The 17,041-nt window shown below is 47.7% G+C and overlaps 2 protein-coding genes across 5 annotated transcripts; both read right to left on the bottom strand.

The window, feature by feature from the left end:
- Positions 1–2,399: 2,399 nt before the first annotated feature.
- On the bottom strand, positions 2,400–9,034 carry LOC143002275 (circularly permutated Ras protein 1-like). Its single transcript, XM_076152304.1, has 20 exons — positions 8,813–9,034; positions 8,632–8,725; positions 7,828–8,118; positions 7,424–7,672; positions 7,139–7,348; positions 6,905–6,975; positions 6,628–6,813; positions 6,506–6,547; positions 6,313–6,402; positions 5,941–6,092; positions 5,769–5,850; positions 5,522–5,652; positions 5,299–5,383; positions 5,060–5,166; positions 4,778–4,890; positions 4,268–4,376; positions 4,013–4,153; positions 3,745–3,838; positions 3,632–3,658; positions 2,400–3,498 (listed from the first exon to the last, which is right to left on the bottom strand). Exons 2-20 carry the CDS (start codon positions 8,711–8,713, stop codon positions 3,409–3,411), a joined length of 2,352 nt encoding a protein of 783 aa, XP_076008419.1. The 5' UTR covers positions 8,714–8,725; positions 8,813–9,034; the 3' UTR covers positions 2,400–3,408.
- Positions 9,035–9,629: 595 nt separating this feature from the next.
- Positions 9,630–14,668, bottom strand: LOC143002309 (protein kinase C and casein kinase substrate in neurons protein 3-like). Of its 4 annotated transcripts, XM_076152347.1 has the most exons (11): positions 14,532–14,647; positions 14,150–14,367; positions 12,763–12,845; positions 12,392–12,548; positions 11,967–12,202; positions 11,668–11,823; positions 11,147–11,322; positions 10,938–11,058; positions 10,776–10,843; positions 10,603–10,682; positions 9,630–10,013 (listed from the first exon to the last, which is right to left on the bottom strand). In XM_076152347.1, the coding sequence occupies exons 3-11, from the start codon at positions 12,817–12,819 to the stop codon at positions 9,901–9,903; spliced, it is 1,164 nt and encodes a 387-aa protein (XP_076008462.1). In that variant the 5' UTR covers positions 12,820–12,845; positions 14,150–14,367; positions 14,532–14,647; the 3' UTR covers positions 9,630–9,900. The 4 variants fall into 4 exon arrangements, with proteins under 4 accessions (XP_076008462.1, XP_076008464.1, XP_076008466.1 ...); XM_076152349.1 differs by lacking the exon at positions 14,150–14,367 and having other exon boundaries at positions 14,532–14,668; XM_076152351.1 differs by lacking the exon at positions 14,150–14,367 and having other exon boundaries at positions 12,763–12,842; positions 14,532–14,648.
- Positions 14,669–17,041: the final 2,373 nt, after the last annotated feature.

The following is a 17,041-nucleotide window of genomic DNA, read 5'->3' as shown; positions in this document are numbered from 1 at the left end:
GGTTCAAATTAGGTGAAGCAGATGTTGAAAATCTGAAAGATGATCTGCCTTAAAATTGACAGCACATCATTCTTTGTCTGTTGTTTGCGGTTTACAGAATGGCCACAAGGGGGAACTAAAGCCTCAATAAAAGACAACTCGACACTATGAGCCAAGTGCGAACTGAGCCAGGAGTAGTTTCACGACACAAACTTGGTACAAAGGGAGAGGGGAATATTAAATTATGTAATACTAACACATAAAAACTAATGATCAATTAATACCAATAAAACCTAATACTTGTACACTTTCAATCAGCTTTGCGTCTGTGTGTACCTCCTCTCCTTGTTTTTTAAAAAGCCCATATCTTGGCGTATTTAAGAGCTAGAGCTCTGAAATTGAAAAACAGAGCGTCTACAGGGCACGAGGATGCCCTGTGTCTGCCCCACTTCGGGGAGCAGCGCGTTGCATGTCGCACCTCTATGTCCGCCCTAGGGGGGCTGAGCCAGTCGAACTAAGCGAGTTGGGGGACCGAGGTCGGGGGGGAGTGCGCTGCATGTCGCACCTCTATGTCTGCCCCCCTGTGGGGGCTGAGCCAGTCGAACCAAGCAAGTTGGGGAACCGATGTCGGTAGCCAACCTGAACCGGAGTGTGTGCCAGGTTCCCAAACCTGTGCTTAGTCAAGTGCGCCACCACCTAACACACTCTCAGTCTGCTTTTGTCTCTTTGATTCGGAGCGGCACTCACAAAAAACAAAAAAAAATGGACAAAATCCTTCTTTTTTAAAAAGCCCATATCTTGGTAAATTTAAGGGCTAGAGCTCTAAAATTTGCAAACACAGCATCTGCATGACACAAGGATAATTTTCTTGTGTTTGGAGAATTACATTTTTGGTCCGATTTCCCAAAATGGTAACCATGGACCAAATCTTCCGACCTGACTTGAATGTTGGTAGTGCTCATGTAAACACTACTGAAGCCACGTGGACAGTCGTATTATCCTACTTCCATGGCTCTGCTGACAACATCATCTGACCTGTCTGAGACGAGGTGGTCCCTCAGGGCTGTGCCACTCTGGCTCATGGTCACATAGACCAAAAAGTCTTTGTGTCTCTCCCCTCCTCAGCAGCAAACGAGCAGATCGTTTCAGTAATGCAGCTCAGCTGATGTTCTCAGAGCAGTGACGTGGTGGTTGCTGGTCTAATGCAGTCAGTAATCTACCGTGCTAGTGCACAGCAAGTCTTTGTAGCAGGAGTTTCCAAAGAGTCTCTAAAAAGTCTACTGTCTGCAAGGGCCTGCTGCAGTTGTGTCAGACACACATGCTTCTGATTCATTCTGGAGAGTCTGGCACAGCTACAGCAGGCCCTTGTAGGCAGTAGACTTTTTAGAGACTCTTTGGAATCTACTACCTACAAGGGCCTGCTGTAGCTGTAAGGGCTACAGCAGACCACCAGTGCCACCAGAGCACTGCTGAGCTGTGTTACTGTGACAGTCTGCTTTGCTGTTGGGGAGGTGAGTGACACAAAGACTTTGAGGACTGATTGAAATGGATCCATCTGTGTTACCATAAGTCAGAGTGGTTCTGCCCTGAGTGACCTCCCCATCTCAGACAGTTGCCAGATGTTGCATAGAGCATTTTATGCACTATGCAGCCATGGCAGCTCAGCTGATGTTCTCAGCAGGGCTATTGGCTACAGGTGGTTGGCTGTGGTAGACGACCTGTTGGATACCCAGTCCACTGTCGTAGCCAAGGTGTCAGTGAAAGGTTGGCTCTGTGCGCTGACAATTTTGATGACATCTCCAAAGAGAGTTATTTCTCTATCCCTCAACAATTCAATGTGACAATGTACACTTTTGCAGTCACAAGCTCTGTGTAACAGTCATTGGTGGCATAAAATGCTCAGCGCAATAATTTCAATAGAACAGATGTCAATTGACTACTAATGTAGTCCACCCCCAGTAATTATGGTATCCAACTGGGTATCTGCCCAGATGACTGCCAGTAGCTGAAAAGTCCAACTTAATCAAGACCTAGTTGGCCCCCCAACAACAACCTCATTGCACCATACAGCTCTGCTGAGAACATCAGCTGAACCTCCATAGCGCGCGACTGTGTAGGGCATGAATACATAGGCCTACATAACCTTTGCTGATGTCTGAGATCGGGTAGTCACTCAGGGCATAGCCACTCTGACTTATGGTCACACAGATAAATCCATTTCAGTAAACAGTCCTCAATGTCTTTGTGTCACTCCCCTCCCTAACAGCAACATGTTTGTCTGTTTACAATGTGGGGATGTATGGAACGTGCATTGTGTAAGATTCCGTCGGGAACATCGTCAGTGACTATGGTTCCTACCTGGCAGCTCCTCATTTCAGCCAGAAGTGACAGGCAAGGGATGAAACGTTCAACAATGAACATTGTAGCAAAATTTTTAATTAATTCAAACAAAGATACACTCTTTCAGCATTTTGTGTACAACATAACAAGTGAAATTGTTTATGTACACAACAGATTTTAAAGCTGTGTTGACTTATTCAATTGAATGAAAATTTACATTCATAGGATTGCAAAAGTGAAAAGCAAGACTTTAAATACAGCGTTTAATACAAATGGTCTTAACTGAATACCTCTTTTTTCATTTTGAACCGCGTTTTCAATGTTTTTCTCTCTGAAACATTGAACCATGTCATACTCTTTGTCCATGTAAAACGTTTAGAACCGAAGACATTCTCCCTGCAGACATCATACAGTGCAGTCGGTGTCGTGTTTCAGAGCAAAATGCAGACAAAATGTAAACATGGATGGAAATAAATTAATAAAACCTCAAAAATGCTTTTCTTCTCTCCCCCCTTGCTGCGCTCTTCTCGGCAAGGTTCTCTCAAATTTAAAAAACGCAGCATCTACAAGACACGAGGGTCATTTTCTGGTAGTTTGGGGCGCATTTTATTTATGGTAGTTTGGGTTCAATTTTCCCGAACGACAGTGTAACCATGGACCAAATCGTTGTTTTTTTTTTTTAAAGCCCATATCTCGGGCAATTTTAGAGTTAGAGCTTTAAAAATTTCAAAATCAGCATCTACAGGACACGGGGATCATTTTCTGGTAGTCTGGGGCAAATTTTATTTTTGGTCCAATTTTCCCAAAAAGACAGTGTAACCGTGGACCAAATCGTTTTTTTTTTTAAAAAGCCCATATCTCAGGCAATTTTAGAGCTAGAGCTCTAAAAAGTTCAAAATCAGCATCTACAGGACACGACGATCATTTTCTGGTAGTTTGGGGCAAATTTTATTTTTGGTCGAACTTTCCCGAAACCACAGTGTAACCATGGACCAAATCGTTAGTTTTTTAAAAAGGCCCACATTCAGTGTCTCCGTGTTAGATCATCTGTCGATCCAGTTTCCTCTCTCCACAGGCTCAGCACAGTTGTTATGGTTTACGTTGATTCTTCAGTGAGATGGTCTTCCTGTTGCTGCGTTTCATGGTGTAGAGCAGCACAGCGCCAGCGTCTGTGAGAGACTGGAGAAAGGAGGAGGAGAAGAAGCAGGAGATGGTACACAAGATTAAGTGTTACATGGTTCACTTTTAAATATGTAATGAAGATGGTGAACAGATTGTGTTGTGTGAATGAACTTTAATAAATCCACTTTACCTGTGAGTCTGAAATGACAGATTTACTCTGTAAAAGACAAAAGAGCACTGTGTTTTAAACCAAACTGTAACAAATGAATGTAATAAATCTACAGTATACTTTTAAAAGCTCACCCTGGTGAAGTTATGTATGTTGTTGTATAATGGCTCCATGGTTTTAACCCATTCCTGGTACGTCTCTTTGTCCTCTGCGCTCCGGTTATTCTCTCTGCATGTAGAAGAAACACTTAACTCTGCATTCTTGCCGCCTTTTCAGAGAATAATCTTTATTAGCTTGAATAAAAATGCATAGAAAGTACAGCTAAATACGCCGTTGAAGTCAGGACTCATGCACATCCAAATGAGAAAGAAATATTCAGGAGTCTCAGATCAAATGGCTCACATGGCTCTCTCGATCAGCTTCCTCTGCAGCTCTCCTTCCCTCTGGGCGTCCACGAAGCGTCCTCTGACCGCCAGAGCGGCGCTGGCCTGTGACGAGTTGAGCTGAATGATGGCCAGAGACAGAGAGGACAACGCTGCCATGCTGAGGAGGACAGAGTCACAATTTGCTTACTAAGGCGCTCCTCATGATCAATCCTTAGGTCTTAAGCGACACGATGATTGGGTTCAATGAGCACACTTCCTCCTGAAGCATCACCTGTCTTCAGTTATGACTCGGTCTGAAGTCAACACTCGGAGCATCGTCTGTCCATTCAGCTGTCTGTACCTGATCTGGAGCTGGATGGACACGTGGCTCCCAGGAGACACTGAAGGAGAAACACACCGTGAGCAAGAACGTCTGGGGGACAAAGTAGATGTTATATCTCCCTCGCGGCAGGAGTCAGACAACACCCACATGCTCTGGCCTTTTCACCTCTGAGCGATCTAAAGCCACCCACCCACAGACGGGCAGCCCAGATACATCCAGCTTGAGGTTTAATGAATTACTTTAGATGCTCTGGAATATCTGGTGTTTGACAGACAAGAGCACATTTGTTGGTTGTGTTGGCAGTTTGTGCAGCAGTTGTCGTCAGAAACATCACACTCAGTGTTGTGAAGTTCTGCCAGCAGGAACACCATGAAGTAAATAATGTTGTCCACCTTGTATTGTTGTATCGTATTATTCTTAACCTGTTAAAGCCCTTTTTGTTTCATGCCAGGTACTCACCGTCTGGATCGCTGTCTGCCACTCCGAACTGGAAGGTGATCTCAGTACCCAGGTCCACATTCCCAACCTCTCTGGTTCCTTTGTGCCCCGCCTCCCTCTCACCTCTCACCCACCTTGAGAGAGAGAGAGAGGGAGAGAGAGAGGGAGAGACAATAAATGTGTTTTCATCTAAATCATATATCAGGAATAAAAACTACTCCTTTATACAATAAGCCAAGACTTAGACATTTGAATACTTAAAGTATAGCTGTATAAATAAATTAATCAACCATGAGGCCTTACAGTGTTTTGGGCAGCAGTAGAGTTACATGGCAGTGTGTAGCTATGGTCCTGTTCTCAATGATCTGCTCAAACTCTGGGTGCAAATTACTGGGGCTGGCTATCACCACCTAGAGGACAAAACACACACACAGACACACACGCACACACACACACACACACACACACACACGATTAGCAAGTATGTAACAGACAGTATGTCATCTATACTCCATATACAGGCGTTTGGTTGGTCGTCTTACCGTCCCTCCAGTCCGATCTGCCAGTCTGCCCAGCTCGTCCAGCCTGCAGTCCGTCCCCTCTATGGACAGCACCGACACCGTCACACTGATGGGGAAAAGAGAGAATATTCCAGTTTTAATTTAGTCCTTGTACAAGCGCAGTCTCAACCACAACACCGCCCACACGCCGCACCGATCAAGCGTGTAATCAAGCTGTCATTCACACACACAGATCTGAACCGACCCTTGATCGGCGGCGTATTCTCCCAGCTCCTGGTAGAAGATGGTGGAGGAGAGGAGGGTGCGGGCGTCATTATCCTCCACCTCCAGATTCCCCAGATCTGTGTTGGCCTTCCCATCTGTACAGATAATCACCTTGGAGATCAGCAGGGATAGATCGGGTTTAGAATGCAGTAAGATGACAGAGGTTTGAATTCTCTAAACAGTGTGAAAACCCTGGTCCCTTCAAAATAAAACACGGCTGCTGTTACCTTGGATCCCGGGTGTCTAGAGGCCATCGCTATGGCGAGGAGAGCAGCTGGACCCAGAGCTGTGGTCCCACTTTCAGATAAGCTTCCAACAAAAAACAGAGACACAAGGATGAAGCTGTGTGTTCTGATATCACTCAAGTATTAGAACCCAGATAGGAGCGATTGTTCTCACCCCAGTAGCTGTGTGTGTATGCAGCGCCTGGTCTGTGACAGTGGGGGCGGGCTGGGGAAAACGGCTGCAGCCTGTTTCAGATAGTCGCTGTCCGTCAACTCATCGCCACTCAGGAAATGTGAGGGGAAGTCCTCGTATCCGTGTATCGTCACCTGGGGATGCAGAGGAAAACAATGAAGCTGCGGCTGATTGATGTCAAGATGCCAAGAAGCCCAACCATAAGTGACCAACAGGCAGCCTCTAAAGGTCAAAGGTCATATTGGAGGAGATTGTTTTGAGGGTTTTACATCTGTAGGTGGATATCATAAGTCTGCATCTGTGATCTATAGTCATTACACCTATGGAAGCGTGTGTGTGTGTGTGACTATGTACCTGATTGTTAAACGTGATGAGGCCGACCCGCTTGTCTGGTTGCTGCTCGCTGAGCCTCTCCACACACTGCAGCACGGCGTCCTGGACAAACTGGGAGGAGCACAGTGACCTTTTAAAACCAAAGACACGCCGTCTTCACTGTGACAGCTGCTACACACACAACACACACACGACGCGTGAGCGTGAGCCGTACCTGCAGACGAGACCTGTGCACCACCTGCTCTCCCACCGACACCTTCAGACAACAGGGAGGGATTACAGCTCACATGTGTGTTTGCCTTACATGGTCTGGTTTGAAGCTGAAGCGTTGCGTACCTGAGACGTGATGCTCATGGAGCCCGAGATGTCGATGCAGAAGAGGAGCAGGGAGTCGGCGGGAGAGAGGAGCCGCTCACTGGGCTGGAGGAGGAAGAGGCCGTCCTGGGGAGCGTTGGGGGGGCACAGGGCCTTACTGGGAGAGGAGGTCAGGTCCCAGTGACAGAAGTAACACTCATTAATCACCTAGAGTTTAGGAGGAGGAGGAGAGACGATTATTGATGAACTTTAAGTCTCTTTCACACGTTCAAACACAAATATCACATCTCTAACATACCGTGTTGTCATAGATGGAGTCCAGCACAGAGCCACACTGCAAGCAGGACGTGGGTACATGTGGTAATTGCACTGGGCATACACACACACACACACACACACACACACACACACACACACACACACACACACACACACACACACAGACAGACAGAGGGAGAGAGAGAGTGTTCACAATAGTAATCGATATAATAAAGCTTTTATGATGATGATGATGATGATGATGATCACTAACCACTTTCCTCTGAGAGCAGTTTGCCCAAACTGACCAGGATCACGTTTGGATTCCCTGGCAGAGGCCCTTTGTCTGCTGATCCTGCAGGTGCTGGGTCAGGGGGCGTGGCTGATGGGGAGTTCTGATAGGACGGGGAGGAAGAGGAGGGCAATACCACCACGTACAACGGCATCGCCTTCATGAAGGAGGGTCTGGGAGGGAGAGCCGGGCCTGAGGAGAGAAACGGAGCGCTCTAATCACTGCAAACATGTAGAAGGTGAAGATGAAGGAGAATCATCCGCTCACCTGCTGTCTGTGTTGGCACGGCGGCGCTCCTGTCGCCCGGCACCTTCACCTCCCTCCCGCTGCCTTCTGGGATATCGTAGGAGTAATTCGGGTCGATGGGATGGGCGTTCAAGTCCGGTTCGCCTTTTGGGAGGTCGTAGGTCAGCGCCTGGTTGTTGCAAGAGTCGAGCGGCTCTGAGTAAGAGGAGGAAGAGGAGGAGGAAGGGGAAGGGCTCCTGCCTGCAGGTCTCAGGTGAGGCGGGAGGAGAGCTTGGATCAGAACAGAAGATATGAGGCTGAGGTGTTAGGGAGCGTCAGTAAAGTGCACATCAGAGCGTTTCAGTTCCACTCCACTCAGGCTTTTATCAAACATCAACAACCCTGGCTCAACATCTGGCACATCAGCCTTTCCTTTGCCACCTCACCTGTCTTTCGAGCCGGGGGCGTCTGTTCGGCGTCGGCGCTGACGGGAGACGGCGTTCCCGCTTTGAGGTGGAATTCTGCATTCTCATAGAAAACAGAAGACCTCACCTCCCTCTCCCTCCCTCTCTTCGCCTCTTTATTCTTTTCCAATTGTTGGATAACTTTGTTGATAGAAGGAGGAGATTTTTGTACTTTGACTTCTGCGGACGTCCCTGGAGGAGGAGGAGGGGCATGAGCAGGGGGAGGGGGAGGAGGGCTGCGAGGGCGGAGTCGGTTGATGGGAGGGAGGAGAGCTGAAGGATAGGAGAAGAAAACATACTTATGATCTGAGTTTGTGTTGAGTTTTCTGCTTATAAAGTGCTATGTCCCCATGGAGGGACCTCCTCTGGGTAAGGACAGTAAGTACCCCCTTCCTATTCAGGACAGTTGAAATGTGTTGCCATAGTGGTAGCCTCGCTGTGTGGATAAAGCCGCCAAATAAGGAGAATGCATGGGGTTAGTATGAGGTAAACACGCAAAACAGAGTGGAGGTATTTCCCAGAATGCACTTCCAAGTTGCTTCTCCATTCCTTGAAGTTGTGTTTTGTTGCTTAACTGCATTCTGATGCGTCAGAGGAGAAACGGTGTGTGTCACTCTGTGACGGATTTCTTCCTGTAACTCATCTGAAGCTTGTGTGTGTGTGTGTGTGTATAGGACACTGAACGCAACACTGAGCAGTAACATAAGGCCCAGAACAATGGCAGGAACAATCAGAAAGGTGAACGCTCTCTTTACAAACACGTCTGTGAGCGTGTAGCTACCACACCTGAGCGTTTAAAGACATTGGATCTCTGCTCCTTCTGACTGACCGAGGGCGGCACATAAACAAAACCACAGGCGAATTCCATAGATGGTTCCACCTGTGAGAGAAGGAGAAAAAGAAAAAGGGAGATCAGTAACCCAAGAGAACTCTAACCTGCTTCACCTTTCCAATAAGCACAACTAACCTGATTTACAATCCTAACTCGCTGCAGTCCAGTTGGATCAGGTGAGTGTGTGAGCGGTCACACCCATCACTAGCCTCCGATATCAAATCAATCCAGACCCTGCAGACGAGAGGAAAGGAGTCCACTTATATCCAGGAGAGGCGATCCAGTAGCACACGGCAGCACACCTGAGCCCTGTGGACACCGGTTGTATAATAGAGCCGTAAAATGAGCCCTCCCTCCGAGTGTGAGGAACGTTTACAAGTCATTTGTGATGTCATGGACGAGTCATTCATAGACGATGACTCAGAAATGTCGCTCAACAGGTTCCTGGCCTCAGCTTAATGTTTCAGAAATACAAACAAAGTAGATCCAGAGACGAAACCAACGCTGATCTAAAATGTAGATAATGCAACAAACCAACAAAGCTAAGGGCGGTTCTCAAACTGTGGAACATGTAACAGTGGGGGTACTAGAAGCGGCGCTGGTGGAACTCCAATATGACACATTTTCAAAAGCATTACAAACAAGTTAGAATCATAAGAATATTGCATTTAGCATCATTGTTCTTTGTACAATTTGCATTTTTGTGTTTTAACAGTGCAAAACAAAAACACACACAATAAAATACACTTTTTTTGGGTACAACTTTATTTTGAAAATGTTTCCCCACTGTCATACTTAACTTCTGTGCGTCTCTACCGCATCACCGCCGCGTAAACATGAACGTAGACCACCCGCACACACACACACGGCTGTAAACCTGATCAGGGGGGTTAAACCTCATTCTTAATCAATTACAGTCGATCAATAACTGGACCAGGTGACAGCAAATAAATATCCTCCCCTGTTCTCTTTTATTGTTGTAAACTTGCACACACACATACGCACACATACGCACACACACACTCAGGTCATTCTTGCCTTCAATAAGTTAATCTATGTTTGGGTGTTAAAGTATTAGCTCTATAAATTCTTATATATTACCGGGATCATAATATACTTTACATTTACTCGGGGTCAGAATGAAAACATGGAAGATGTTAAATACTTGTTGTTATTTGTGCAACACTCTGTGACAAACATGTGACGTGTTGGACAGCGCGACGTCACTCGGCGACTTCGACGTAATTGGCCGGGTAGAAGCCTTCCTTCCCTCCGCTCAGCGTTCCTCGACACCAACCCTGCTCGTCTTCCTCCTCCACCTTCAGGAACACCTCACCTGCACCATGACAACATCACAAAATATGAGTATCTGTGTCGTTATTATCAGATATCCACCGGTAAACGCAAACAACCGATCAAAAGGCTGACGCAGAGGTTTAAGGTGCAGTTCCTTCAGTGGCCGCCAGATGTCTCTAAAAGCTCTGATCCAGTTGAAAAACATACATTTGGTTGTGAAATCCAAACTAATGACAAATTCTACTTTTTCTTGCAAAACTTCAATGGAGATTTGATAGATTATTGCTCCAGTTATAGATATTAAAGCTGAATAAAGGGGTGTTGAGTGTTCTGTATGTTTGTCAGCTCTCTTTTGGGTGTGACGGTTGCCACTTGCACCTGTCGTCCCACTTCAGGTTCCAGCCAGCTGCCCCGACCCAAATCCAGCCTTTAACAAATCGCTATAGAAACTTGTGGCTGCATAACACACACACATAGGGTCTCTCTATAGTTTGAGAAAGGGAGTACACTGGTGTGTTATGGGGGGACAGGACGTGTTTCTCTCCCGCCTCTCCATACGTTGGCTGTGTTTGCGTGTATACATCCCGAATTACGACCGACGGGATTGGACGGTGTCATGTTACTGTCACCTGCTTTGAAGGACAGCTCGTCGCCCTCCTCTCCCGTGTAGTCATACAGCGCTCGCACCTTCACACCTCCGATCATCACTCTGCCAGGGAGGAGGCACACAGACGGAAGTTAACTTAGAATGAAACGTCACATAATTCATCGTGCCAGCTGTGATTATGAAACCCAAACTCACGGTCGGTCCTCTTTCCCTTTCTGGGCTCGTTTCTTCCTGTTCAGCTTCTTCACAGGTGGGACCCATTCCTGACACATAAAGCGTTTATTTACACATTTATCAAACTGTGTGAGCTGTAGAGTTTGATGCTAAGCAGCTGATGGTTGTGGGGTCGTAGCCCACCTGGATCTTTGGCCAGTCGGTGGGCATGCCGGGCCCGTGGCTGTTCTTCCACCACCGCAGGTCGTCCTGCTCGTCGATGGACATCAGCGTGTCGTGGAGCTCGCTGTACACCGCCTTCACACTGACACGGCCACAAGAGGTCAGTAACACACACACACACACACACTGTACACACTTCTCAGATCCACACACACCCATGCAGGTCTCACCTTTCGTTGTTGGTGACGTCCAGGTGTCTGTGGATGGAGAGGAAGGCCTGCTTCAGAAAGCTAATCCTCTTCCTCTCCTCCTCCTGCGACTGGTCAAAGATGGCCTCCATCTCCTCCATGTAGCGAGGCGTGTAGGTGGTCACCTCCTCCAGCATCTTCTCGTAGCGTTCTCGAGTCTGCGGGCAACTCAGAAGAACAGTTTCATGATCAAAACCCCCCCAACGGGAAGAACCTCGGGCTGTGTGTGTTTGAGTGGAGATCTCCTCCATAAACAGCAGGCATGGTAACACTAACACACACACACACCGCCATACAAGGGGAAAGAGAGTGAAGGCCAGTGTGCGTGCGTGCGTGTGTGTTTGGAGAAACAGATTCCGAGGCGTTTCACATCAGCTGGAGAAATATCTCTGCACGCGTCAGGCCAATTGAACTCTGGGAATGTAGCGTGTGTGTGTGTGTGTGTGTGTGTGTGTGTGTGTGTGTGTGTGTGGTTAAGATGGAGTGATGGCTGCTCTCCTTACTTTCTCCTTCTCCTCCGTGACTTTCTCTCTGGCCGCAGACATCTTCTGCTTCTTCTCTGGACTCAGCTCTGTGTTCTCGTTGGCCTGCTTCTCTTTGTCCAGCGCCACCTGTTCTCTCTGACAGACCTTATGGTACGAGAGGCGAACCTGCTCCAGCTGTTTGACACACACACACACACACACACACATTTGATTAATAGGAGTCAATTGTGGTTGGTGTGATCAACTGGGTGCACTGGTGACATGACACACACACACACACACCGAGCACACACACATGTAAATGTTGCGTTCTCCACCTTCTCTATTTTCTTGGCCCAGGGCTTCTGAGCTCGGAAGAAGCTGCTTCTGTTGCCATGACTCTCCCTGAAGCCACAGAACAGCTTCTTAGGGAACGTCTCCTTCTGCCACGCCTTCACCCGCTCCCCTTCCTCCGCCACCAGGGACTGGGAGATGGACGAGTGGAGGGCGGACAGGCGCTCGGTGGAGGTGAAGAAGCACTGCCACGCCTTCATGAGGGAGCCGTAGAGCGGCCCTGCACACACACACACACACACACACACACACACACACACAGACGCAGAGTTGAGTCATGGAGCCAATAACGCAGTAATGGCTTCCTTGTGTCTATTGAGAGTTTCAAAGAAGCACAGATGCATCATTTAATGAGAAGTGAAGGGTAATTTTACGCATCAACCACACACACACACCGACACACACTTACGAGAATCCACGATTGATTTCCACTTGCTGCTCCACTGGTTGAGCTGCTGGGCGTACTGCTTCTCCACCCTGGCTCTCTCCACGAAGCAGGCCACGATGTCGTTGCAGGCCTGGTAGGACTGCTCCGTGCGATGGACCGTGCGGCCGTAATTCCCCGGCTGGGAGAGGAGAGACGGGGCGGGAGGTGAGTCACACACACACACAGACACACAAGTGGTGAGCGGTGTAAATACTTCATCACAGTACTTAATCTAAATGTTCTCAGGATAAGTTTACGAGGAACACCTTCACTTTCAATACAAGTGTAGTTAAGTACAGTAACTACCCCCCAAAAAATACTTGAGTAGAGCTTTGTGTAAACATGATCCTCACCACCCAGAAGCTGAGTTTCTTGGCATCCTCAGAAGGCTCTTTCGGGAGACTCGCCATTGTTTGGAACCTCTCTCCTTCTCCTTCTGGCGTTGAGCGGGAAAGAGAGAGAGACAGGAAGAGAGAGAGAGACGCTGCTGGGGATTTATGACAAAGTTGCTGGACTGGTTAAGACGCATAACAAGAAGAGGAAAGCTTTCGTTGGCACACAGACGATGCTTCTGATCGCACAACAACAGGTTGGACGTCTACAAGCAGGCAGGAAGTCACTGGCACTGGAAACTGTGGCCTCAAAACTACAAAGGCGTGTTGAGGCCACAGTTGAAGAAGAAATGTGTGTGTGAGTTTAGTTTGTTCCTCATCAGCTCCTGTAACAGATGCTTGATCACGTCAACCACTGCATGACAACACTATAATACAGAGTAGAGACATCTGAGATACTCCAGTAAAACTCATTTAGCTTCCACATATGCCATTGACTGTGCGTGTGTGTGTGTGTGTGTGTGTGTGTCAGTGCCGAGTCGGACGCCATGACAACTTGGAAGATGTAATCAAAGTGCTATTTACACCGTACGCACATCGCTTACATACATCCAGTGGCAGAGCGGAATCCGCGGGGCGGCAATTCGACGGCCGACAGCCGTAGAGCAGCAGCCACAGAGCAGCAGCTGCTCCGGCATTCTTCCTGTTGCCGTCCCAAAATAAACAGCAGGGAAAGGTCATCTTTCCCTTTGCTCTGACTAATACAAGGCCTATTACAACCAACTGTCTCCCTCCCTCACTCCTCCTGCTGTTTGATTCCAAGACCATGACACACACACACACACACACACACACACACAGATACATGAAGGAGCGTGCAGGATTGAAAGGGGATAAAGTGTCAAATATGGCAAATACAAGAAAAGGACACACAGATCAGGAGGGAGACACAAGCATGGACACGCAGCCAAACTCTGGCCTATTTCTGGCTGGGTTGCATCTACACACACACACACACACACACACACTCCCTCTCACACACACATAGTTGTCTGAGTACTACGAATGTGACTAACCACACCTCATCACAAGACCGAGCATGAGGGAGAGACCAGGAGCTTCTTTCCCCCCTTCAGCTGGAAACTTCTCTCTCCTTGTTGCTCACACTCGCCCCCGACAAAGGGAGGAAACAAGGAGAGGAGCGAGAGTTTCCCCGCCGCAGGCTCGAACTCTGGAGCCTCAGATCCCGACCTCAGTCTTAACGCTCTGTCACGTCGGGGTCAAGAAGCTTCCAAACTGCCAGAGGAGCTTTAATACTCAATCAACAAGGCCAATGCAGACGCAGAGGGAAAGCAAGGAGAAGCAAAGGCTGCATGAGACAGACGGACAGACGGACGCACAGACTTACATTTCTCTCTGAATCAGCAGTGATTACTCGAGTTACCACTTGTTACTGCAGTTCAGGGGTGGCTGAGGGCTTCTGCTCTCCATGTGTGTGTGAGTCCGTGTAGTGAGCCTCTCCTCCTCTAACACATGCCTGCCTCTCTCTCTCCCTCTCTCTCTCTCTCCCTCTCTCTCTCTCCCTGTGACCCAATTTTCCCCTGGCACTTAAAGTTACACACACTCCTTGTTGATGCCAAAGTGAGCGTGAGTCGCCGAGGCAACCGAGGCGGAGTGAGTGAAGGAAAAGAGAGAGAGAGAGAGATTGAACACATTTAGACCGGTTTGCATGATAATCACTAATTGGCTCCGGGGCAAACAAACAAACAAACGCAGAGGAGGAATCTTACCTTTCGCTCACACTCGTCCTCTTCCTCCTCTTCCTCCTACTTTTTCCACATCTACACACACACAGCTTCACACTCCTCCCTCTCTGGCTCTTCCTTCCTTCTGCCCCTCTTTTACTATCACTCTCTCCCTTTGACTTTCTGTTTTCAGAGAAACAGCTGGATGACTCCCCCTTCCTCCTCCTCCTCCCTCTCTCTCTCTCTCTCTCTCTCTCTCTCCCCTCTCTCTCTCTCTTTCTCAATATGGTGCTAATGAGACGCTGAACCTTCATTTTGACCCTGACTTGGTCACAGAGTCATGTGAGCTTATTAGTGTGTGTGTGTGAGGGAGGAGGGGGGATGAGCCGCTCGTTCTCTGTCCGGGCCTAGAAAGAGAGTTTGTCAAAGAGATTAAAGCGTGCGGCGTGTTTACCTACACAATGTTTGCGTGTTACAGGTAGCTCACTACTCATAAAGCAGTGAGCTACACGGCAAGCTACATCCAAGCTACTTCATGTTCCAATGGTTCTGCTGTTGTGTTGCGCTGCCAAATGACTCAATTCAAAGGCGGCACTTTGGATGGGATCATCACGGGAATCTGTCAGAAGAAGAAACAGAAGAAGAAGAAACAGAGGAAGAAGAAGAAGAGGGAGAGTCTGCAGAGAAATGAAGATCAAGACGGGGCCACAGTTTATTTTAGCATTTATTTCAACACCTTAGTTTGTAGCTCTATCATATAATTTCATAATTTATCAGTATATTCTGTATTTTATTTAAAACATAAAGTCATATATGTTCATAAGACCTCTTCATCACTGCAGACTTAGATTCTCTGACTCACTAGACCTAAAATACTCTTTCAAATCATAATAGGGTGGAACGCTTTCTACACTGCCGCATGTGTGTGTGTGTGTGTGTGTATGTCTGTGTGTTGGCGTCACCGGGGGCAACCGTGTGGCGAGCAGTTTAGAAAGCCTCAACAGAAACTCCAAAACAAATGAAAGAAAACAAAGCTTTTAAAATAATCTGTCCACACTATTTGGAAGACAGAGATTCTTAAAAATGTTTACATACTTGATTGTTAATAATATTTTAATCTTTAATATACTATGTTTGATGTTATCGGCATCTTTGTCATCGTTACACGTAGAGATCTATAAATGATGCTTCCACCTCACAGCTGAAGCTAAAAGAAAACAACCCAGAACGCTCAACTTCAGCTAACATATACAGTGTTTATCTTAAATTTATATCTTTGTAAAAGCTTTTTAAAGTGGGTCAGAGTTCAGACGGTAGGGTCGGAGTGTGTGTGGATCAGGGGAGCGTCAGGATTGTCAAGATGTGAGAGAGAGAAGATGAGCGCTGATCGCTGGAAATGTTTTGGGAAAAAAAGGCTTTAGAAAGAGTGGAGGGAAAGAAAGCGTCTAACACACACACACACACACACACACACACACACACACACAGAGTCACACACACAGAGTCACACACACACAGAGTCACACACACACACACACAGAGGCTGAAGGTGGAGGAAGTCAGGCAGACGGAGAAGCAGTTAAAAGCCCTTTTTGATAATTGCACCTGCTGTGTGTGTGTGAGGGAGGGAGCGATGGAGCCACACACACACACACACACACACCAATGATGTCTCAACCGAGTGGACGAGGGGGAAAACGTGAAACGACATGCAGATCAACTCATTCACTCCCCCGGGACGCTTCCTTCCTTCCTTCCTCTCCTCCTCCTCCTCCTCCTCCTCCTCCTCCTCTCTGCATCGCAAACAAACAAACAGATTCAATCACATTTCACAACAACATCGTTTTTTGGGGGGGAATATTGGGAATGTCCCTCTTCCAACTCACAACTTCCAAACTCCACAGTTAGAAAGACCCTGACCCGTTTGAGATGAGTGACAGCGATCAGCACCGAGTACAAAACAAATGCTTCTGCTTCAGAGTCAAACCCGTTCTGTTAAAGGATTCAGATTCAAGAGCCCCGCAGAGAGAGAGAGAGAGAGAGAGAGAGAGAGAGAGAGAGACACACACACACACACACACACACACACACACACACACACACACACACACACACACACACACACACACACACACACACACACACACACACACACACACACACACACACACACACACACACACACACACACACACACACACACACACACACACACACACACACACACACAAAACCTACTGGGGCTTCATTTGGAGGAACACGGCCGATGTATCAAAATACTTCTCTCCCTGTCGCCTGTTGGCCGCAGGGTGTTGTGTGTCTGTGATTGTGTGATTTGTTTAAAGCTTCCAAACGATGGCGGCGCTCCGGTTCTCATCTCCTTCAGGGTTCCCTCCCTCCCCCCCCCCCCCCCCCCCCACCCCTTCAAGCAGCAAAACTCCTTTTCTGGACTCATAAGACTGAAAATCTCCCTCGATCCTGCCAAGCGGGCAGATGGTGTGAGAATCCATCTCTGTGTGTGTGTGAAAGTGTGACTGTGTGTGTGTGTGTGTTTA

This window comes from Genypterus blacodes, unplaced genomic scaffold, assembly GCF_046128005.1.
Source record: "Genypterus blacodes isolate CSIRO-AG114 ecotype Tasmania unplaced genomic scaffold, CSIRO-AGI_Gbla_v1 ptg000055l_1, whole genome shotgun sequence".
Classification (NCBI taxonomy): Eukaryota; Metazoa; Chordata; class Actinopteri; order Ophidiiformes; family Ophidiidae; genus Genypterus; species Genypterus blacodes.
This window is presented reverse-complemented; position numbering and strand designations above follow the sequence as displayed.

Excerpts from the sequence above, each read along its gene's own strand:
- LOC143002275 (XM_076152304.1), bottom strand. The coding sequence starts at position 8,713 with ATGGAATTCGCCTGTGGTTTTGTTTATGTGCCGCCCTCGGTCAGTCAG. Across the intron at positions 6,976-7,138 it reads ACTGCTCTCAGAGGAAAGTG|TGCAATTACCACATGTACCC; the intron begins GTTAGTGATCAT and ends GTGTATGCCCAG. Across the intron at positions 6,548-6,627 it reads CCATGAGCATCACGTCTCAG|GTGTCGGTGGGAGAGCAGGT; the intron begins GTACGCAACGCT and ends TGTTGTCTGAAG.
- LOC143002309 (XM_076152349.1), bottom strand. The coding sequence starts at position 12,819 with ATGGCGAGTCTCCCGAAAGAGCCTTCTGAGGATGCCAAGAAACTCAGC. Across the intron at positions 12,203-12,391 it reads GAAATCAATCGTGGATTCTC|GGCCGCTCTACGGCTCCCTC; the intron begins GTAAGTGTGTGT and ends GTGTGTGTGCAG. Across the intron at positions 11,824-11,966 it reads GGGCCAAGAAAATAGAGAAG|CTGGAGCAGGTTCGCCTCTC; the intron begins GTGGAGAACGCA and ends TGTGTCAAACAG.